General features: G+C 47.2%; 1 protein-coding gene across 3 annotated transcripts in view; it reads right to left on the bottom strand.

The window, feature by feature from the left end:
* Positions 1-23,581, bottom strand: part of LOC144155318 (uncharacterized) — a 41,757-nt gene that overhangs the window by 4,303 nt on the left and 13,873 nt on the right. Inside the window, exons 1-3 of one of the 3 annotated variants that reach the window (XM_077686668.1) lie at positions 22,529-22,765; positions 18,579-18,680; positions 16,174-16,315 (exon numbers count right to left, since the gene is read on the bottom strand). In XM_077686668.1, the coding sequence (XP_077542794.1) occupies positions 16,174-16,315; positions 18,579-18,645 (209 nt within the window). In that variant the 5' untranslated portion in view covers positions 18,646-18,680; positions 22,529-22,765. Of the gene's footprint in view, positions 1-16,173; positions 16,316-18,578; positions 18,681-19,021; positions 19,174-22,528; positions 22,766-23,581 lie in introns of those variants that run through there. The other 2 variants (XM_077686667.1, XM_077686666.1) reach the window with 2 other exon arrangements.

The following is a 23,581-nucleotide window of genomic DNA, read 5'->3' as shown; positions in this document are numbered from 1 at the left end:
CGCAGTCATGCGAAAACATGAAGCCACTAGGACCTTTTATCATTAGTGATTTCTTACGCGGCGAAAGTGTGGCGCATAAAATCTTACAGACAGGTTTTCTTGCTGAGTCCACAAAGAATGCTTATGCATTCAAAAATGCATATTTCCTGTGTGTAGCACTATCAGTCTTTCATTGAATCAACAGTACTGGTCAGCACTGTCAAAGTAACGTTTCATTCATTCAACAGCTAGTACATGCAAACAGCAGATTTAGTGTTTCATTGTCAATATATAGTGGTTTCTACTTTCTCTGCAGCCAGAACTATTTTATCGATGCTCTTTCTTTAGTTCACGTGGCCACAATGAACCGTAAGCAGCACGGGCAGTGGTGCTGCACAGATAGCCAGCCAATTAACAGCTTGGATGAGCGATCAGTAGGCTGAGCAGGCTGTTGTAACTGCTTCTGATATTACAGGTAGTGCATTATGCTCCCGCAGACTGTAAAAACAACATTTGCGCTTCGCATGAGATGGTTCATTTGTACCACCTGAAGACAGATGAGGGGTTCTGATTTTAACATAAAATGTGTTTTATTAGCTGAATTTTTAACTGGACTTCCTAGGATCACTCAGAGCCGTGGCAGAGAGAAATTTGCAGCTGTGATAGCAGTGTGACACGATATACCAACACATACAGTTCACTGTCATACAAAAAAAAAAAAGACAAGCTCAACCAGAGTGGAACTTGCATATTCTCGATCCTGAAACGAGTGGGCTGCCACGGCACTATCTCAGAATTCAAAACAGTGATGAAAGAACCTGTGGTAGCTGTGGGTGCAGTAAGTATGGCATGTGGCTACTGGCCATACGAAACAATAATCGATATCAAACTGGCCAGTATAGATAACCAAAATGTTATAATAAGGTATCAGCCAATAAGCCCTTCGAAAGCTTTAGGCCATCAGACCTACATAAGAAGAGTCAACTCAAAAAAGACAACTGAAATGTATGTGACGATGGTCAATGACCAAAATCTCTTAGCAGAAGCTATCCGCTCTTTCCAGCCCCTACAGGTGGCGCTGCGGAAAACCGCAATGGCGGACGAGACGGTGATCAGGCCCCCTTAGCAACACGCGTGCCAGCATCAGTAGCGGCCTGAAAGCCCATTGCTCCGCATGAAACAACTACTTTCTTGAAAAATAAATGCATGCATACGTTGCTGATCGCGAGACAACATTCGATTCGTTTCAGGGTGTCTGCTGCGGTGTAAAAAGCGCTGTGTGCGAGGCAATCCGCTGTGCATGGCTCAGGCCGCACGGAAGTGGTTTGAGGACAACCCCGCCTTATTGGGCAAACAACCTGCTACAGAATGTGCAACGCTAAGTTTTGGGACATTATTGCAGTGTACGCCCATCAGTGTACGTTTTACTTTAGGCGTGTTCGTTTCCGTGCTTACACACTACGAAGAAACCCGTGCGCACCATGCGCGGGCGATATGTGCGTATTGCGGTGTTTTGCTTGTGTGTAGTAAAAACTAGTTACGACATTGAGTAGTCAAACGGCGAAAAAGAGGCTCCCATTACGTCGTATCAAGTGGTGTACAAACGAACGTGTTAGCATTGTATGAAAAAATATTGTAAGCCCACGTATTTACGCGTGCATGTAGCATACACTGGCGTGTGATATTGAAGCGTGCACTGTTAAACTACAGGCAGTACTTTACAGGTGTGCTTCTGGCTTGTGGTAACTAATTTACGTTAAAAACTAATTTACGGCTGAAATTACGTTCTGTTGATTTGACTGCCGGTAAGATTTTTAAGTGCGTCGATCCATATTACCACAACGAAAACGGGGGCTACCAAATGCATTCAAGAGCTCGCATTTCAACCAGCAGAATCAGTTACAGTATTGTCATTTCTAAAACATCTCGCTTAGACACACTTATTTCGATATTCAATATGATTAATCATTAAACACATCTCCACATTTGCTTCTCGCCTTCGCGTGCAAAAAGTTTTAAGTTGTTTCTTCATTGAAATAAAAGCAAGCGGATTGGACAGCCTCTGCTGCTTATATGTTTGGAAGCAGTGGAATTGAGCGAATTTAACAACAGATAAGCGAAGATGGGTTGACATATTATGCGGCAGTGAATGTAAATAGTACACGAAAAAGACGATCACAAGGTTATACAAAACGCCTACAAAATCAGCGTCCTCACCGCAAATAACTATTAAATGTGGCAGCCGTAATTCAGTGAAGAATAGTTAAGGCCCCACGTACGCACGCGTGGGTCCGAAGGACTTCCATTTTTCTCCGCAGCAGACACCGATGAGTCCCAAAACTCTTTCGTTTACATGCAGCTTATATAGCTTTAAGAAATTTGAGAGAATATGAACGCTCGTTCAGTTTATATTTTCCCATTATTTATACGGCATTGTCGCAATACGTGCAATTACGATTTTCCTTTCGCTTCTGCGAGCCCGCACGGATGCCCCCGGCCGCCTCCGGCGGAGCGACCGGTCCGCCGATCACCATCTCCCGGCTTCGGACAAATTCCGCGCGGCGTCACTAGCGTAGCTGGAAAGAGCGAATTAGCATTAGCTACGAAACTGCATGCATCCATACGGAAGACTGGCCAGTAGATTGGCCAAGAAGTTAGAAAATGCGAATTAAGTAAACACCACAAAGGATGTTTCCTCATAAAAAATTGTCTGAGTAGCTATAAATGGTTTATTTTAATCATCAGTGGTTTTCCACTACAGTACAGGATTGGCTACGAGAGGGCATACATGAACCCTACCACAGCATCAGCACTGGCTATGGCAATCACAAATGTGACTTTGCAAGTAACTGGCCAAGTGTCCAGACACAGCCATCTGACATTCTGAAGCTTCTAACCATAAGGCATACAGAAGAATAATCAGCTCAGAAAGGCTAGACAGATGCAAGTTTATTTGGCTGAGTGCAATATGTTTTGTGCATCACAGTCTTTGCCGGTGTGATCAAGGTTGCTTCAAATTTTTTTTAGCACTCGTGAATTACCAGGGATACTTATGATATAACAATTTCTCACTTGACTTCAGTTGTGTACTTTTTGAATAGATAAATCGCAAGTGCATTGCAGCTGTGATTTCATGAATTTACCTGACCTTCCTATATAAGTTGATACTGTGCCATCAACTTGCGCTGTGCATGACACTGATTGCGTGGGAATGCATGATTGCATTGTTTTAGAGTAAACTCAGGCATACAAAACTGTAAAGCCAATAAATGCAACAACAACAAAAAACACTCTAGCGATTATGCAAATCATGTAGAATCACTAGAGAAATTCCTGCACTGTTAGCTCCAACTAAGTACACACATCCACACCGCCAAAGATTGTCACCATGAGAGCAGCTCCACTGACGCACGACAACGAATAAAACACAGCCTATCAAAGGCAGTGATGCGCGGCAACATCCTGTGACAAAGGCCATGCGACTGCATGGGGTCCCATATGCGGATGATACTGCATGAAGGCATGCATGCATTTGCTATAGGCCAGGAAGCAGCCTGTACGTATATATTACATACCTGACTTCCGCCTGTGTGACCCTGACGACAAATCTTTTTGTTTGCTGGCCCAAGGTAGCCATTCTGACTGGGATTAATATGCGCAATCAAATTAAGCAATAGAACAACGGAATCTGAGTGAACTAATTACGACTGTCTACTTATGGCCATGTAAGCCCAATGGCTACAACAAAGTTTTAATTATTCCACTGTTTTTTTTTTGTAGCTCTGACGTTATAACACGTCCTTTTAGCCGTTCACTCAGTTAAAAATACAGACTGGCAACTGACAGCTAGTCCCTTCTATTCCTCACGTCAAAAGAGAGAGGTACTTTTTAAAGCAGTTTCGGAATGCTGTGACAAACGACCATGCGTAAGGCAATGATCAGTTGTGTGGTGCTTCAGGAAAAGCTTATAACATAAAAAAAAACGTGTGCATCGATCTTTGAAAAATGTGAAATTAATTCTGCTTGTGACTACTCGCTTCTGACCAAGTCAAAGAGAAATCAGGAAGCTGATAGGTACTAATTTTGGGACTTTTGCCAACCAGTGTGGTTAGTTTGAAAGTTTTGACTCGAGGTTGCAAACCATATATGCTCACCACCATTGTTGAATTACAATCACCATAATATACTCAGAGCCTACACCACCTACTTTTTAACGCATTTGTTGCCTCGTTCATGGTAGTAAGTAGAGGCAGTGAAGCTGAGCAACTGTTTAATGCACGCTTGGCTTTGTGGGCATATATGGGCGTGCTTGGTGAGCCAGAGAGCCACTTTGTGCAGTGGGCATAAGATAGCCTTCAAGAGGCCATGAAGACAAGATATAACCTTGAGTAATTTGAAAGAACTAGCCTTTGGTAACCTGCTCAACTCCATTCCAGCCCCAAAAGACATTTTCCTAACTGAAAAAATCTAATAAATTTTTAAAAACGTTTACATTTCGCGCTACACGATGTCAGCAGTGATGCAAAGGTATGAACACTAAAAGCATAGTTGTCAGTGCGCAAACTACACGTTAGCATTCAAGCAGTGCAATCAAACAGAACTAGAGGCACCACTACAACTGCACAGTCATGTTTCTTGGCGGTAGCTTTGGCCGGCAGCCGCCAGTAGCAGCAGCAATATCCTGTGATGTCATGAAGTCCGGGGGTTGGTGAAATGCGTCTGCTCCACCTATTGTCCTTAATGTCTACGTTATTCGAAGTCTGCGGTAAAATTGGTATCATTGTCATTGGGACAACGCTGTCACTGTCTTTTAATAAAACAAAGTTGTATATTGTCTTCATGACACCTTTAAACACCGGAAGACAACTTCAACAGTTCTTCCAGAAAAGCTTCAAGCCTCTTCACAGCACCTTTGCTGTGCAGCAAGTTTATAACACAAGTCAGTACAGTAGCCGACAGTTTTTTTGTACGCTGAAAATTCAGACTTGCTGGATATCTCGGACTTTCCCGAGGAACCGCCAGTTGTCCCATAAGAGTAATGACTCACGGATTTTTTGGACTGCTCTTTTATTCGGACTATTATTCGTTCCCCTCCAGGTCCGACAAATCAGTCGGCTACTGCACATGCATTTGCCATTTCATGTCTCCTTTTGTTCTGTCGATCACTCCAACACACTTTTTCTGTCCCTGCAAGGCTGCCTTTTTGGCACAGCATAGTGTCCCAAAATGCTAGAGTTGCTTGAAACGCACATGCACAGAATATGCCCAGGGAGCATGGCATACAGAACCAGCACTGCAAGTGTATGTGCACACCTTCCACACCGTTTCCGTCTCAAGCACTAGTATATCCATTGCTAGGTATGTTGGGAAGGAGCCATGCAGTGAAGCTCAAGACATTTGAAATAGGCTGGTTTTTTCACTAAATTGATCTCGACGTTAATGGTTATATTCATGACCATGGCTTCTGTACATCCGATAAAGGCCATAAAAGAAAAAAAAGCACCCATAGAAAAATTATTCTGGATTTCCCCGTTACAGTGCACATCCCAGGCTTAGTTTTGGGTGGTTAATCGAAGTCAAAATCTGGCTTGGTTTGTGCTCGTCAATGCAGGCATTCACTTTGTTTTAAAACATTGCAAACAGTGTTTCGCACCCCCAACGCTTCTCAAGGCATCTATTATACGGAGTTTCACATATCTACAAAACCAAGCATTAAAAGTAGAAATGTACAATTTTCCAGTAACAAAATAATTACATAGATGACGCAGGAACTTCCTTTTTTTTAATTATGTTACAATGAAATTATCTGAGGTAAAATAATAGTTATCAATTAGTGAATCTAATCAAGATTATTCAACTACATTATTGTAGACCATCAAAAGGAACACTGAATGCAGCTGTTTACACAAATATTTCATTAGTGTAGCAGATTTTCGGCACTACTAAAAGTTCGTGCCAAACCAAAGCAACTGGCTGGTGAAGCGTGTCATCAAGCATCCTGCCCGAGTACACGCTCTTTCACTGGACACACAGCAAATCTAATGACATCATCTGTTAAAGCCAAGTTTGGCACTACACGAGAATACTGAATGGCTACCGCTCATCGAAGGGGCTTGAGAAACAGGTTCACATAAGCATCCAAACCAAATGAGCAGCTTCTACATCAGTGGTGCACCACTAAAAAAGTAAGTTTATTAAACAGAACAGGGCTGACATCTTAGGAAGTGTCACCATACTCCTCATACCCCGGAAACCCAATGTATAGCTTCCGCTTCACACCTAATGGGGAGAACAGTCTGTCTTGAGTTTTACCCAACCGTCCACACCACTACTGGTCACCGACTACCCAGAGTCACTGTCAGTTATTAATTGCCAAACTATAATTACAGATGAACGGACGTAACTCCAGCGATGGCTACGTGTGGATGAAACTCCAGCCAAAGTAGTATGTCTGGACTCGGGAGGAAACTTCAACTACAGCAAGAAATAGTAATTAATAATTGGCAGTGACCCTGGCTAGTCAGTAAGCGGCAGCACTTTGGCAGGTTGGGTAAAAATCAAAAACAGACTGCTCCCACGGCGAGTAGTCAAGCGGGCATTACACTGCATTGCCGCAGTAGGAGAAGATTTGGCGACACTTACCCGACTTCAGCCCAAAAGAGCACATGTCTCTAAAAACTGCAGTAAATCTGCATTGTCCCCTGCATTTTGTTTTTATTTAGGAAATGCAGGTACAGTGTAACGAAGGTTCACAACAGCTTCGTCATTAAAGCTTCTCCATTTTCTGGTGATGACAAGTCTCTAAGAAGCCGATGAAGTGACATTGAGTAACACTGAGGGATGACTACTCACATCACCTAGAAGAATGATGCACTTTTTTTTCCAGTTAAAAAATGTTGATTTGTTTTCTTTTGAGAAATATAAAAAACACAAAACATATTATAGATGCGTTTACATTATTATCTTGCAATTCTGCGAGTTTGCCATTCTTCACTGCTTATCTGCTATCAGTGCTATCAAAAAGTCTCTGTATCTATATGGTGCGGACCTGCATAGCCAAACCGAAGGCATTATTTGATCAGAATGTGGTTAGGTTTGCCATGCGCCAGTGGTAACATGTGCGCAGTCGTTGTTAGGTACAGTGGAGTCTTAAGTCGGCGGCACATCGACATTTTTCGATTCACTGTGGGGTGTAACGGGCCAAAGCTACACTTGGTCTATGAGGCGCACCATAGTGCAGGGCTCCAGATTAATTTTGACCACCTGTGGATCTTTAACGTGTGCCGAAATCTCGACACACGGGCATGTTGGCTTTTCTCCTCAATCAGAAAAGCAGCCACTGTGGCTGGGGCCGAACCCACATCCTTGGGCTTAGCAAAGCACAACGCCTTAGCCACTGAGCCACCGCGGTAAGTACGTTGACATTCCTCACCGTTTCGTTCCAGTAAATTATGTCCAGTTCATTCGTTGCCAATCAATTTTCGCCGAGATTTCAATATTTTTAGGCGATATACAGCTGCCCTACAAAAACTGTCTGCTACTTTATTTGTTAAGAAGTTAAATATTTTATCTTAGCAAATTTTTCAATGAAAAAAAAAATGTGTGTAGATGGCTTATGTCACCCCTGATGATTTAGCTGAAAATTAAACTTGTCTCATTTTAATGTTTGGTATCATTTATCTGCAAAATCTGTAGTATAAGGAATTTTGTTTGGACGAGAGTGATATGTAAAATAAGAACGCTTTTTGTATCAGTAAAGTTTGGTTCATTGGTGAGGTTGGGTGGTGTCGCCATGGAGGGATGTGAAGTAGCCGATGATGAGGCACAAGGAGGTAGGCGTTAAAAAAAAGTGCATTTACAAGTATTTACATTGAAGACATTGAAGCCGTTACAAAAGAAAAGAATTACAGGGTTGAAATAAAAAACTGGCTGCGTATCTTCTTGCTTCACTGTAAATGTCGTCGAAAGACGGTAGTCTTATGCCGCCCCTGCTGCATCAGTCCTCGTATCTTTTCCTGATGTTTTCTGAGCATGCCTTCACGTCTACACTTGGCATTTTATGCCATAGTTGCTGAAGGGTGGGAAACCGCGTGATCTGGTGCCGTTCTTTCCGGCGCACCGGTGAAGCGACCGCCGGAGCAACACTGGTAGTGCCACCTGGCACTGGCCCTGGGAAACACACGACTTTGTGTACCCAGGGCCACTGCCAGGTGGCGGCACTGTGTCCACGGCGGAGGGCTTTTCTTTCCTCCATGGCTCCGCGTTTCACATTACTACAGTGGCTAATATTTAATTTGCCATATCACAGCCCAAGAAACACTAGGTTCTTTAAAATGAAGCATCCATGTAGTTTTTAATAAAGGAACACTGCAAATATCATATGTGTCTTGATTTTGCACCTCATATATGTGTAATGTTTTGTTTTTGCTCAATAATGTTCACAATTATGAACACAGCCACCAGATCTATGTCTGCAGACATATAGATCTGGTGGCTGTGTTCATTTACATTTCCAGTTGGATTATGGAACTGGAAATCTCTTCTAGCTGGGACATATCCCAGCTAGAAATTTGCTTTCCAGCTGGAATGTTTCCCAGCTGGAAGAGATTTCCAGTTCCATAATCCAGCTGGAAACTCCGGCTGGAAATTTGGCATTCCCAGCTGGAAAGCTTGGACTTCCTGGCTGCATTTCCAGCTGGAAATATACGATTTCCTGCTGCATTTCCTGCTAGTATTTTTCAGTGCTCGGGTTACGTACCTAGATGGGACGCACAGTACAGTGCAAAAAAAGAGCACTGTACTAAGGCAAAACGCTTCCGCGTGAAGATAATGAACAGTGCATCCGCATTTAGAAAATTAGGCAGAACAAACATTCTTACCTAAATTGCTGCGATAGGACTTCTATTCTACACAACAACGGCCATGCTAGCAGCAAGGAAACCAACACGAGTGGAAAGTACAGGAAAAGATTTTATTATGCATTAGGCAATTTAAAACAGGCAAACGTGCTGTTGGGCTAGTTGGTACATGGCAACTTACAAAATAGCTGTCGGTGGACACTAACAAAAGCACAGTTTGTCTACCTTTCTCTCTGTGTGTGCACAGTTTTAGCACTTCAGACCCTGATCTGTTCTTAAAAGCAGTAAAAAGACAGGTAATGAACAAGTCCTACCTTCGCGGTAACGGGAACAGTAAACGTCGAAACTCGATGCGAGATAAACGCACAATGAAACAGCTGCGACGACTGCCCTTCAATCGCCTTAGAACAAAGACGGTGAGGAGCACAAATCGACCTCTTCATTGTCCACCACGGCTGTGACGAGTAAGACACGCCTTCCCGGTAATCAGGAGCCCTGCAGACCTCCATCCACATTACCGGGCTACACAATGTGCGTACTCCCTCCGCCTAGATGCAGCACAGTTTCTAAAGATGTAATTTATCTTGTTCACTCGTTTCTTAGCGCGCATTATGCTTACAGCTAGTATAGTGAACTAGAATGATCTAGTGGCGCGAACGGCGAGGAAGGGGCGTGCTCTTCTGTGTAGAAAACACCAGGTGGCGCTACTGCGCCATCTTCGAAAGGCGCCGCCGCGGCAGGCTGTCGCTGTTCCGATGTTGGGTAGTAATTAACCCTTAAAAAAAAAATGCTACTCGCGTCTGGCATTTCCGTACCTTGCTAGGAACGTTTTGTTGCAAATCTGCCCGTTTGAGCTGTAGGGAAACGGCTATAAATCGAGTTGTTTGGTGTCGTCTGCTACCTGCGCAGACGATCGATGCGAGCGTACGCGTTCGATGTGCTGCCGGCGGACAACTGCTATGTTTAATTCTTTACGAATGGATTTACTTTTTATATTTACTGTAATAAAGTCCCGGCATGAACCTACTTGTGAATTTCACTCTACAAAAGCAAATTATACCCAGTATTCACGCGTCCAGTAGCACCCGGCTGATTTTCTCAGCAGCAAAGTTTGCAATAAACAAATTACCTTCAGAGGAAACTTTCCCCAGGCACTTAGTGCTGAAGGCAGCGTCTCCAAATGTGTCGTTTGAGATCGCAGCTTCTGTGTTAGCACGGGTAATACATCACTAAACCTCCTAGTCGTCATGGCCCCTTTGCAGGCCGAACTGCTGTCAGCTTCTTGCAGCACACTGTTCGCAACAGCTAGGGAATATATGTCACCGCTTCCGCATAACACACCACGAAAAGAATGTTTGCGACGACACTTTGTCGTCATGTGGATAGAAGAGCACAGATTTCTCGTGAAAATGTCTAGCTTTTTTTTTTTTTTCGTATCGATGTCGTATAGCGAAACGAACGTTTCGATCGTCGGCACAATTTAGCCGGCACCAGAGCTTTGAAGGAAGCTTGACTTCTTGAAGATGGCTCATTGTGAAAGCATCATTCCACAGAACTTGCGACTTCATTTGATGAGCACTGCGGAGAGAGAGCCTCGTGTTGTGGCTGGTGCACCTCATCTTTTTCGGCTCTTCAGCTTGCTTGCTGGCTGCCGAAACTGAAACTCTTGTCCGCCTTTTCCTTTGCGGCTTCCGCGTGCATGCTCCGCGCAGAATTCGAAGCACAGTCAGGCAGGATGGTAGGTACAGCACCTGGAGCCAGTGACAGCTTCCCGCGTACAAGTCGCACTTTACAGACGTTTATTACGTGGATGTAATCACGCAATAAGCACTCGGGCTCAAAGTGGCGCTCACCAACGGCTGAAGATATGGTCAAGAGTTTGTCCAGTCTTCCCAAATTTTGTCCCCACTTTTTGCACAGTTCATCGTCCAAAGGAGCGGCGAACAAAGACGCCTTGGGAGCACCTGCAGGGTAACCACTGTGACAACCCGGAGCAAAGCAATAGGTGTCCGTCCTTCGTTTTGACATCGCGTACCCGGCCTGCAGCCAACCTCTATTCGACAGCACTCGCAATAACTATATTCCTGACGATTGTATACCTCTTGCTTCTGTGGAACATCACGGAAACGTAAAACACGCAGAAAATGAAAAGCCGGCTTCAGCCATAAACAGACGGAGAGTTTGTCCGACCGCGCGCCGCCAACGTATCGCACATCCGCTCGTATCGTCTGCGCCGCTAGCAGACGATTTGTTTGTAGCCGTTGCCCGATGGCTCAAACGGGTCTGATAAGCAACAAAACGTTCCTAGAAAAGTACAGGGACAACAAAAGTGAGCATATTTCTTCCATAAAGGTTAATTACTGTACCACAGTAAAAAACGGCAGCGGCAATAGCTGGCGAGCGCCCCAAGGAACGGCCCGTGCAACCGCGGTACCGTTTTCGAAGAAGGCGCAGTGGCGCCCCTGGCGGCGGTAGACGCGCTTTGCTTCAACCCGAACGCTGCAAAGCGCTCCCGTTCGCGCCACTGGATCAAGACATTCTAGTTCACTGTACAGTACAGTGAACTAGAATGTCTTGATCCAGTGGCGCGAACGGGAGCGCTTTGCAGCGTTCGGGCTGAAGCAAAGCGCGTCTACCGCCGCCAGGGGCGCCACTGCGCCTTCTTCGAAAACGGTACCGCGGTTGCACGGGCCGTTCCTTGGGGCGCTCGCTAGCTATTGCCGCTGCCGTTTTTTACTGTGGTACAGTAATTAACCTTTATGGAAGAAAGATGCTCACTTTTGTTGTCCCTGTACTTTTCTAGGAACGTTTTGTTGCTTATCAGACCCGTTTGAGCCATCGGGCAACGGCTACAAACAAATCGTCTGCTAGCGGCGCAGACGATACGAGCGGATGTGCGATACGTTGGCGGCGCGCGGTCGGACAAACTCTCCGTCTGTTTATGGCTGAAGCCGGCTTTTCATTTTCTGCGTGTTTTACGTTTCCGTGATGTTCCACAGAAGCAAGAGGTATACAATCGTCAGGAATATAGTTATTGCGAGTGCTGTCGAATAGAGGTTGGCTGCAGGCCGGGTACGCGATGTCAAAACGAAGGACGGACACCTATTGCTTTGCTCCGGGTTGTCACAGTGGTTACCCTGCAGGTGCTCCCAAGGCGTCTTTGTTCGCCGCTCCTTTGGACGATGAACTGTGCAAAAAGTGGGGACAAAATTTGGGAAGACTGGACAAACTCTTGACCATATCTTCAGCCGTTGGTGAGCGCCACTTTGAGCCCGAGTGCTTATTGCGTGATTACATCCACGTAATAAACGTCTGTAAAGTGCGACTTGTACGCGGGAAGCTGTCACTGGCTCCAGGTGCTGTACCTACCATCCTGCCTGACTGTGCTTCGAATTCTGCGCGGAGCATGCACGCGGAAGCCGCAAAGGAAAAGGCGGACAAGAGTTTCAGTTTCGGCAGCCAGCAAGCAAGCTGAAGAGCCGAAAAAGATGAGGTGCACCAGCCACAACACGAGGCTCTCTCTCCGCAGTGCTCATCAAATGAAGTCGCAAGTTCTGTGGAATGATGCTTTCACAATGAGCCATCTTCAAGAAGTCAAGCTTCCTTCAAAGCTCTGGTGCCGGCTAAATTGTGCCGACGATCGAAACGTTCGTTTCGCTATACGACATCGATACGAAAAAAAAAAAAAAAAGCTAGACATTTTCACGAGAAATCTGTGCTCTTCTATCCACATGACGACAAAGTGTCGTCGCAAACATTCTTTTCGTGGTGTGTTATGCGGAAGCGGTGACATATATTCCCTAGCTGTTGCGAACAGTGTGCTGCAAGAAGCTGACAGCAGTTCGGCCTGCAAAGGGGCCATGACGACTAGGAGGTTTAGTGATGTATTACCCGTGCTAACACAGAAGCTGCGATCTCAAACGACACATTTGGAGACGCTGCCTTCAGCACTAAGTGCCTGGGGAAAGTTTCCTCTGAAGGTAATTTGTTTATTGCAAACTTTGCTGCTGAGAAAATCAGCCGGGTGCTACTGGACGCGTGAATACTGGGTATAATTTGCTTTTGTAGAGTGAAATTCACAAGTAGGTTCATGCCGGGACTTTATTACAGTAAATATAAAAAGTAAATCCATTCGTAAAGAATTAAACATAGCAGTTGTCCGCCGGCAGCACATCGAACGCGTACGCTCGCATCGATCGTCTGCGCAGGTAGCAGACGACACCAAACAACTCGATTTATAGCCGTTTCCCTACAGCTCAAACGGGCAGATTTGCAACAAAACGTTCCTAGCAAGGTACGGAAATGCCAGACGCGAGTAGCATTTTTTTTTAAGGGTTAATTACTACCCAACATCGGAACAGCGACAGCCTGCCGCGGCGGCGCCTTTCGAAGATGGCGCAGCAGCGCCACCTGGTGTTTTCTACACAGAAGAGCACGCCCCTTCCTCGCCGTTCGCGCCACTAGATCATTCTAGTTCACTATACTGTACAGCTAGCTAACTTGACCGCCATTTTAAACAAATCGATTGGCTTGGCGTGTCTTGACTTGGCTTTAAAAAATACTTCAAATGAGCAATGTTGCCAACGCCTTTTCTGTAAAAATATATACAGTGTAGCCCGGTTATAACGAAGTAAGTAAGCGGGAATCTGAAATTTCTTCGCTATAACCGCTTTTTCGCTATATCTGGACTATTATAAGACCGCTATAATTGGGATGGGAAATCAAGATCACTTCGTTATAACCGCTATATCGCTGTAAGTGGGTTCGTTATAAATGGGCTACACTGTATTTTTTTCGTATCGGCGTTCTTACCGGCTTCGGGATTTTGAGGTACGCATAAAAGAGAAGAAATTTGTTCTAACGAGTACCATTAACTCGTTTAACCCCCCGCTAATAAAGAAATAATGTGGTCAACGCTTTGAGGACTTTGTGTGAAACAGGATCTTCTTCGCATGACATATGTTCCGCATCGTATCTTTCACTGAAATCACAAGAAAAATAATTAAAAGATTGGCTGTTTCAAAGACCAAGAGTGGAATTACCCTTTCCAACTGACCCATTGGCAACTTCCTCCCAAGATAAGTATAGTTGGAACTGAAATTTTCGTCCAGGTGGAATGCAACATGTGCGGCTTGGCTGGAAATTCTCGCCAGCGGGAAAATGCCATTTTCAGCTGGAAGCCAACGTGTGCTGCTTGGCTGGAAATTCTTTCCAGCTGGAAGCACCAAGTTCCAGCGAGAAGGCAACATAGGCTGGAAATCTTCTCCAGCTGGAAATGAGTTCCCCGCTGGAATGCAACATTCCCAGCTAGACTGGAAATTCTTTCCAGCTGGGAACTACCATTTCCAGCAGGGACCATGTATTCCAGCAGGATATAACACTGGAAAGAACCGTTTCCAGCTGGAAATAGTGTGCCCATTTTCACGTGGGATGGAAATTGGCTTTGGTTATATATAAACGCCCCGTTCAATAACTGCTTTAACTTTGGCCGGGTGGCTCATTCGAGGGACAAACAGACAGATGGGAAGACAGACAGACCAAAATTGCTGCGGTCAAGTAGCCCAAGAAAAACTATCGTCTTTAAAAACGCCGCCGTGTACAAAGGGTATCGCCCCACGATCCCTGATGAGGCCCACAGGCCCGGTGCTATAAACCGCCGCACGTTTGGCTAAGGAAAATGCGTGGGGTTATGAGGCCTAGAAGCCACCACGTGAGCGGAGCGAATCTTCGAGCGACCGCTCACCAGCTCCCCACCAACTCGGCAAAGTTTGCGCATGCAGCGCGCCGGCCTGGCCACCCCGAAGTAGCGCGCTATCCACTTGAAAGCTAGCGCGAAATAGCGCGCTAACCAGATCCGCGCCCCTAGTTTCCGTCCTAGTAAAGTTCACTCTAGTCCTAGCACAGCGTAGCGTTCGCTACGCTACCGGCGGCGGGTAACGGGACCGGATTGGGCTTGTGCGCATTCGCTCCGGTGCCCGCCTCGCCGTGCCCACGCATTCGTTCCGGTAAGGTGTGGCCCGCCTCGCCATGACCGTGCGCGCATGCGCAGTCGTGTCCCGGTACCCGCGGCCGGTAGCGTAGCAAACGCTTGCCGCTCTCTTGACGGTCATGAGGAAAGAAAACTTTCCCCCTACGCTGCTCCGGGCAAAAAACTCCGGGAAAAAACATCACCCCGTCGTGGCCCATCGGCGCTGCCAGGGGTTTATCCAGAATTTCGATTTTGGGGAGGTGTCGAAATCCTCTTGAGGGGGAGGGGGGGGGGTGTATGTGTGTGTCCACAACTATACGAGGACCCCATGACCGGCTTTATAGACGATCGTGGAGCACCCAATGCGGGGTGCTCGTATAGTTGTGGAATCTTTCTTGGAGGCGGTCGAAATTCTTATGGCGGGGTGTTAATTGGGTGTAAGGGGTGTGTGTAAAAATGTAAAAATCTTATACTTTCCCTAGTCCTTCTCATCTTCATTTCCTTCTCAACCAAAACACTACCCCCCCCCCCCCCCCCCCCACCTCTTCTTGGGCGCTGCCATCTCTACAGCATTGCTGTCCCGTGTCCATGTGGCCGCGCGTCTGTACTGCAGTGTCGTTGACTTCATTACATCACGGGTTTTTCAGCATGTGTAACCAGCTGCGGTGTTTCGGAAATTTTATTCGAGCTGATTTTTTTTTTGTATTTTTGCCGAGGACAACTCAAAATTTTAGGAGCTTGTCATTAGTATTTTAAAACACGAAATCCGGAGTACCTCGAATTTTTAAAGGCATACAATGCCAAGTTGAAACTACGAAAATTTTGTATTTTCGACAACGCTTCAATCGGTTAAAACTTCCTGTTAAACATACAGGCACACTTTACGATGCCTGATTCAATCGCTGCAGGACGCTGCTCGCAGCGGACAGCATGCGCACCAAAAGCGAACTTTCGACAATATAAACTCTTCCAAATGATCAAGCTAGTTGTCACATAAAACCCACTGGGGAAACAAATACAAGAGAATTGCCAAACATGTCCAACAATCTAAAAAAATCAGCTTTTTGGCGCCCGAATGTTCTTAATTCATAGCTTCTCCTTCATAAAAGTGCCGAAATTCGGAAGAGTGTAGAATAAATATAAATGGACAATATTTTCCCTGGCACGTGTTTTTCGGATTTTAATATGAATATTTATGCACAAGCTTAGAGTGCATAAAATGTACATGATCTGAAGCATTTGCACTAGAAAGACAATAGCAACGCTGAAGTCATAAAGTTCGCCGTATCACAGATAACGAAGATGAAATATATGCACAGTACGTCGGACAGCGGACAAAGCCTCTGAGGCGAAGGAAGTAGAGCTCACCAGCAAGCGATTTCCCGACTTTTCTCATAGTCGTAATGGTCTTCGTAACTCTTGCGGACCTCGTTCTCGAACTGATGTAGGCATTCTTGCTTCGTGCGGAAGTACTCGAGGTCATGGCACGCGTCCACACCGTCGGTGGCGGCTGGGAAGCACCGGAAAGAGGACAAAACACCGGACTTAACGGACCCGCGGCCTCAAACAAACCCACGGAGTACAACTTTCGCATGCGGAGCTCCGCAACGCCTTTCAAACACTCTCTCCAACTAGCACAAGATAGTGTCATCAAAACTTCTTCGTGACTTGCTTTTCTTGAGGGGGGTGGGGAGGGGGAGGAAAATCGGACGGGACTACCAACCACAGCATTTCTGAACTGGCGTCGGCCCCTTGAATTCGTTTTTGGCACCACGTGGTCAGAGAAACTGGCCTGAGTCCTGAAGTCAAACAACGTGTCCCGCCAGTTGAACACCTTTTCCCCCCTCTTTCTGTGCAACTCGCGTAGACGGACATTTGGGCTATAATCTATGCGATCTCTCGGGCGACAGCAGAGCCGCAAAGCATTTGGGCTTGACAAATTTCCCCAAACGACTTGACTTGATTGACTGTAGGGTTTAACGCGCGACGCAACGCAGGCGATGAGGCGCGCCGTAGCGAGGGCTCCGGATTAATTTTGACCCCCTGGGGATCTTTAACGTGCGCCGAAATCTCGTACACACGGGGCGTTTTTGCTTTTCGCCTCCACCAGAAAAGCGGCCGCCGCGGCGGGAATCGAACCCGCGACCTCGTGCTCAGCAGCGCAACGCCTTAGCCACTGAGCCACCGCGGCGGGTCTTCCCCAAACGGACGCAACAGGTGTACAGGGGCCGGGAATGTCAGGAACCAGTGGGAGGGTGAGAACTTTTACAATTGAAAAAAAAAAAAAAAGAAAAGGAGAGAGAGAGAGAGAGAGAGAGAGAGAGAGAGAGAGAGAGAGAGAGAGAGAGAGAGAGAGAGAGAGAGGAGAGAGAGAGAGAGAGAGAGAGAGAGAGAGAGAGAGAGAGAGAGAGAAGGACCATATAATTTTAAGCAAACAATAGGAACAATCAATTAGCCCCAAGTGATCTTAACGTAAAGCTAAGGTTCTTCACGGGCTCGACATGCACGGGGAAGGCATGCAGCTTCAGTAGAATAAGATTATGTAGGACGAGTATGGTACCGGAATGATACGAGTGTGTTACGAGCATGGTAGCTGAGACAAATTATGCCCAGTTTGTACTTGAGATGACACAGAAAACTAGGCATAATACGTTTGAAAAAAAAAAATTGCCTAGTTTGTAAGATATAAAATATTGATTTGTTTGGTATATTAACATGTACAATTACTAATCGCAGTTCTATAGCGAACGTGATGCCGCCGCTTCCGCGGCCGTTTTGTGGCTGCATGGGTTTAAAAACAACTGTAAAACCAGTTGAAATAGTAATTTACAAAGACAGATTGCAGCATGTGCTTTTGCTAGGCTATAGCTATGGACTAACTGAGTTTCACTGCTCTGGTAAATTCAAAAGTATGGAAGATCATAAGTTGAAAGCGACCATAATTTTGTATTTCACACGAGCTTGGTGCCGATACTGGATGGTGGGGACACCCCGGCGGCAGGCCGCAATAATGAACGCTGCTCTTTTCTCATGAGGTCACATAATCACTACCTTTCATGCTCTCTCAAATAATGTCTTGTTACAATAAGCCAGTCTCCTCCCTTGTTTGCTGATGCTTAGAATAAACGAATTTTAATTCAGCCGAAGTATTTCTCACGGAAACATCAGCTAATTGCTTTAAAGAATATTTATGGGCAGGGATTGATATACTACCTTTCTAAAGCGTGTGCGTCATTATTTGCTTCGAGGGCGAAGGGGGGGGGGGCTGGGCAGCACTGAAGCGGCAAAAATGCGGACAGAGAGAAGCGCTGTGAAGAGAAAGCGTGGGAATTTTCGAGCCTCTATACATATACATATATAGATACAGATATATACCTAGATATGTAGATATACATATACAAATTTATATAGTATACATTATAGAAATTCGGATGAGCACCTTACACGAGCTAGCCCTGCTGGTGAAGGTGGGTGAATGTACACCAAAAGGGACAAAAACTGAAGGGAATCAGTACCAGCAGAGCTGATTTCGTCATTTTTTGGCCGTGAGAAACGTTTGAATGCAACCTCGCAAGTATAGTCCTACTTAGTTCAGCCAACAGTGACACTCAACTACGAGTAACGAACACTAGAGCATTCCAGCAACTACATTCGGTCTGATAAACGGTATAGGTAGAATCATATGCATGTTTGGATCTATGGTGACGACCCTCATTGTGAACGCTGACACGTGCTGGACTCAAGAGAGCGCACCGTCTCCTTTGCTCGCTCACCAAGCAGCGTCATTCCAGCGGCCAGCAGCATCAGGCGCCAAGACAGCATGCTGGTGGGTCGCCCCATGGATCCAGGCCTTCGCAGGATGGTTCCCGGACGACCTGCACCAAAGCCCGTCTGAGCGACACTGCGACGAAGCCTGCGCGACGCTCGCTCGCTGCCTGCGCCGCGTTTTGATGGAAATGCTCCGACTTGCTGGCATTGTTACGCGCACAGCTGCGCCTGAACGAAGACGGAACAACGCCAAAGTGTTGCGCGCATACTCAGAGTCGGTAGTGAGGGTAGCTCCCCTTCTTTATTTCCCCAGTTATCCTTCTGGATGTCGAATGCTGGCCATCAATAAATGATGCATTTACCTCCCCCCGAGCGTCTCTGCCGTGTTTAAATGCAGTTCAACGCTCTCTTTTCGCCTCGTGTGGACCTCCCCCGCGCTAAAAACTACCGACACGTTAGGCTAGATCCCCTCCGATGCGTGACTGACACGAAACGAGAGCTGTGCACAACGGGGTAGAAATGTCAGACCGACTATACTTCGTTCCACCGAGCTGCCGCTTTGTAGTTGCTACGCCGAAGCTGCATCGGAAGTCAGGAACGCTGGTTTCAACAGCTGTGCGGGAGTGCGAAGAACGAACAAGGCAAACAAGGCATGCGCGCGCAGTGTTGTCGTCTTGGAGAGAATGCCAGAGCAAGGGACACCTTAATTGTTGATGTCGCTAGCTGCCACACGCAGCTGCAGCCGAATGAACGAGATGCCTTTTTTTTTTCTTTCGCTTTGGTTTTCGCGCAAAGGATTACGCTCTCAAAGTAACGATGGTACGTTGTCGCGATGAAAAAATGCAAGCAGTATTGGTCTTGGGGCTACAATGGAATCTTTGTGGTCCGACAGAATGCTCATGCAAAGAGTTAACTTTACTTCTGCATCCGCGATAACTGAATGCAGAGCATGACAGCGATGAGCAACTTTAAGGTAAACAATTTTCTTGGCCTCAAACTAGCCGAAGCACGCGCTGAATGCGCGTATGGAGCTTGCGCCGCTTCCATATGAACCACCAACTAGAGCCTAGCGGCGTTTTAAAGTAGGCACTGTTAGGTGTAATGGTGAGCAAGAAGGTACATTTTGCGAGATAAATGACCACAGCGTAACGAATACCTCGAGAGGCATTACAAAATTAAATGGCGCGCCACTTCCCACCTATGCATACGTCATCGAGCAGTGGACGCGCAACCACAACAACCTTGCTGCCTCCCGCGCCAAACTCCCCTCTGCGTCTGCGTCATCGTGCGGCACCGTTCACTGCGGCCCGCAAGCCAAACACTGGTCGCCATGGCGACAGAATCACCTGTTGAAGTCGCGCGTGGGCTCCGCGGATTGTTTTGGGTGGTCGCTGCGGAGGACATGCTGCGATCAGCCGCCCTTGCATGTCATGCATCACAGCAGCGCGACCTCATCAGGCCGTCGACTCGGCTTGGCATGTATCATGGGGCTACCTCGGTCGGCGGCGCATTGCAGTTGTATTTATGCGAGCGTTCACCCGGTCTCTGCCGCACCAACGAGGCCAGGAATGTGCCGCAGATCCACTCGCGCTAACGTGCACGCACGCACAGTGCATTACAAGTATCGCGACTACGACACTTTTGTTTGTTTCTCTCCCATTTCCTTTCCGGTGGCGTAACGTTCGCGCTGCTTATTTGTCAACGCTGGTATTCCAGCGCCTTGCTCTTCTTACCTCAGAACACCAGCTAGAGTGCGTGGTGCTCACGAATTGCAAGTGAAAGCTCACCTCCGCATGCCATTCAATTAAGCCTTGTAGAAGCGCCAATGTGCGTTGGTTGCATTATATCTACCGTAAAGTTCTGAAAGAACGCCCACCCACAGTACAGATATATCAAGTGAAAAATACGGGATGGGCGATCTTTCGGGCCAGGTGCGAAAAACCAGAAAAAAGTGGCCGCATCGCCAACCAAAACTGCCGAGATATCAAGAAAAAAATACCAGGTGGGCTAACTTTCGGCTCAAGTGCGGAAAGGACAAATAAGTGACCGCACCAACACATGAATAGATGCGTCTATTTTGTTCACTCATTGGCGCTAAAGCATAGATTTTAGGGGGTGGGCAATCATTGGGGTCTTTTAGTAAATTGAATATTTCACCCCCTAAAGGGGGGCGGGCGATGTTTCGGGGGGTGGCGTTTGCTTGGAACTTTACGGTAATTATAAAAAAAAAGACAACCGAGCAGGGCTATACATGCAAGGGTTCTTCCGTTCCCGCTCATCGCCAAGTTTCTCGAGCCCCTTTCCAACTTTATGCAACAGCCTTTGAAGATGTTCCTCGTATCAGCCTGCAAGTGGAAATCGAACCACCTGCTACCGCGCACCGTATTTTGGTAGTCAAAGCACGCATACGCACGGCGGTTGCTACCAGGTCATTGCTTCGGGCGTCCAACTCATATCGCCGGCATCTGCCGAGATTCTGTCAAGGCGAGAGGAAGCTCTGCATGTATGTTTTGTGACACGCCGAACTCCGAGTTCAGCATTCTTTGACCGTATTCAAAGGGCGTTCAGTCAACTCTGCGGCGTGCGGCGCTAGGGTGCAAGGTGCCCTCCTGCTGTTGATCCTACGAGGTTAAGGCTTCTATCATCCGCTGCAGTGTTTTCTCCGCTTTTTTTCTTCCTCCTCCACAACTGGTCAAACAGGCTGCGCGCTGTATACTTTTCGAATTAGTGAGCAACTGTCAGCATGGGTACCCGCGAAGAGGGCACCACTCCCGCGAAAACATCATTACTCTCAATAAATAAGTTTATCTCTCTCTCTCTCTCTCTCTCTCTCTCTCTCTCTCTCTCTCTCTCTCTCTCTCTCTCTCACATTTTGTGAAGTTCCTCAATGCTTTAACGCATTGTACGCCTTCATGCGGTCTTACAAGAACGCCTGTACGTGACCGTTCTAGCGTAGGAAAACAGAAATAAATAACTGGATGAAACACCTAAGAAATCAGTGCAGGTGGGCTCCACCACAATGCTCTAGAACGACCAATCAGCGCACATACACACCTTGCGCTGTTGTCCCAGCGCAGATCCTATTTTTTTCTCTATCGCATGCTTGGCCTCGTCATTCGCCAAATTCGTACATTTGGTCACGCTGATTGGCGTTCTGGAGCGTTGTGTGAAGCTAATCCCTCTAAAGAAATCACTGCTGGGATTTCTTAGAGTGAAGCTAAACATCGCATAATGAAGCAACTAAACATGCATTGATTTCCTTCATTGAAACTGATCAGCCCTTAGACACAATCGAGCCCGGTGCGTATCTCAACTACCGTTGCTTCTCGTTGAGAAACATGGAAGTGATCAGCGAAACTTGAAGACTTAATGCAAATCTCCGCCTTCCGTCGACAGCCGTGGCGGATCGGCGACGCAGATTGTCGATCCGCGTCCAGTCAACGCAACAGTTAGCCAACGCAACGAGGATAGGCACTCTGTTACATCTCAAAGTATGGGCATGAAAACATACATAGTAAGGATCAACGTCCCACCCAAGAATCCAGTGATGCGCATGCGGACATGGACTCTCTGGGCCCCAGAAAATAATATTCGCTCTAACACTGCATTGTCAATGCATGTCTAATGCAAGACGAATCTTACGGCAGTTGCAAAAAGCTCTTGCTCGCCAGACTTTTCACCTTATCTTATTTCCTACACTTTCACGTTGCATTTCGCTGCAGTAATTAAAGCAGAAGCCGGAAATCACTGGACCGACATCGTCCCGTAAACGACGACGGGACGCTGAAAGCGGCGCCAGGGACGCGGCACGCCAAATGTGCACAGACGCCAAGGCACTGTGTCTTCCGGATTTCCTGCTCGTCCAGTGCCGCACGTTTTGTGGCGTCGACGCAATAACGATGCCCCAGCACGTTAGGCGATCACACAGGGCACGGGGGGCCACGGTTGTACGCACCTGTGCGTAGCCGTCGAGGCTGAGGAGCTCGATGCCTGCCGGCGCCCGGAGCAGGCAGCGCAGATCGGGTTTATGCGGCGTGTGGCGAACGAGGCCGGTGAGCCGCCTGACCGCCTTACCTGGTTGCCGCATTCGGCGCCGGAGAACCGGCCGGCCACCGCCCTTGGCCGCCGCCGGACCGGGGCCTCGAGTGCATGCCCACCGCGCAAAGGCCTGGCAGGCGGCGAAAGGATTGGCCAGGGATGCGACTGCCTGCCCGGCGGCGGAAGTTGCACCCTCCTTGTTTGTCCTTTCGTTACTCGAGGCCGCTACGCATTTAGCGGTGCGTAAACTGCCGCGGGCTCCGCCGTTGATGAGGGAAGGTCGTTGTGCACTACTCTGAGAGAATACCGCTCAACGAACTTCAAAAAACATTCGCCGGAGAGTCGCTGGGGATCCGGTTCAAACGGGTTTCATTTAGGCGAACTGTAGGATACGACACGCGCTTTACTGCGAACATTTTTCGAGACACGGCTGTTTGTCCCCCCGGCTGAATGAGGGGGCGTAACTGATAGAGTGGCGCAGTTTTCCTTGTTCGCTGCGTGAGAGCTCTCAGATTCAAGCTGGCCGCCTCGTTCGCTGCTATATAGCTTTTTTTCATCCATATACTGCGGCCTCCAGCGTAACCACGAAGGACGCGCCGTCGATCGTCGTTACATTTACGCGGCAAATGAGGGCTGTCCTTGTCCCTGGAATGAGTGCGCGATATCTGTTTCACGGTCGGGCCCGCGTCGCAGAGGCAAACCATTGTGATGCCACCCTGATTGGCGTCTGCTGCTTCCGGCAAGCGCGCATCAGTATATACTGGAAACTGGAAGCGCGCGGCCTGCGCCGTTGAAAGTGGACGCGCTTTGCAATGGCTTTCGTCCTCTAGAGGTTAAACTGAGAATTTGAATGCAAGGAACAGCGACACATAAGGATGTGGACAAGATCTGAGCGTTGTACGCACGCATCTTTCCTTTGCCCTAGCTCTTAGCGCTGTCCAATTACCATGAATTGCTACGAACTATCTCA

This window comes from Haemaphysalis longicornis, unplaced genomic scaffold (assembly GCF_048455015.1).
Source record: "Haemaphysalis longicornis isolate Haplotype H1 unplaced genomic scaffold, Haemaphysalis longicornis Haplotype H1 scaffold_1, whole genome shotgun sequence".
In the NCBI taxonomy this organism is placed as follows: Eukaryota; Metazoa; Arthropoda; class Arachnida; order Ixodida; family Ixodidae; genus Haemaphysalis; species Haemaphysalis longicornis.
Note: the sequence above shows the minus strand (reverse complement) of the source record. Positions and strands in the feature narration are given on the sequence as shown.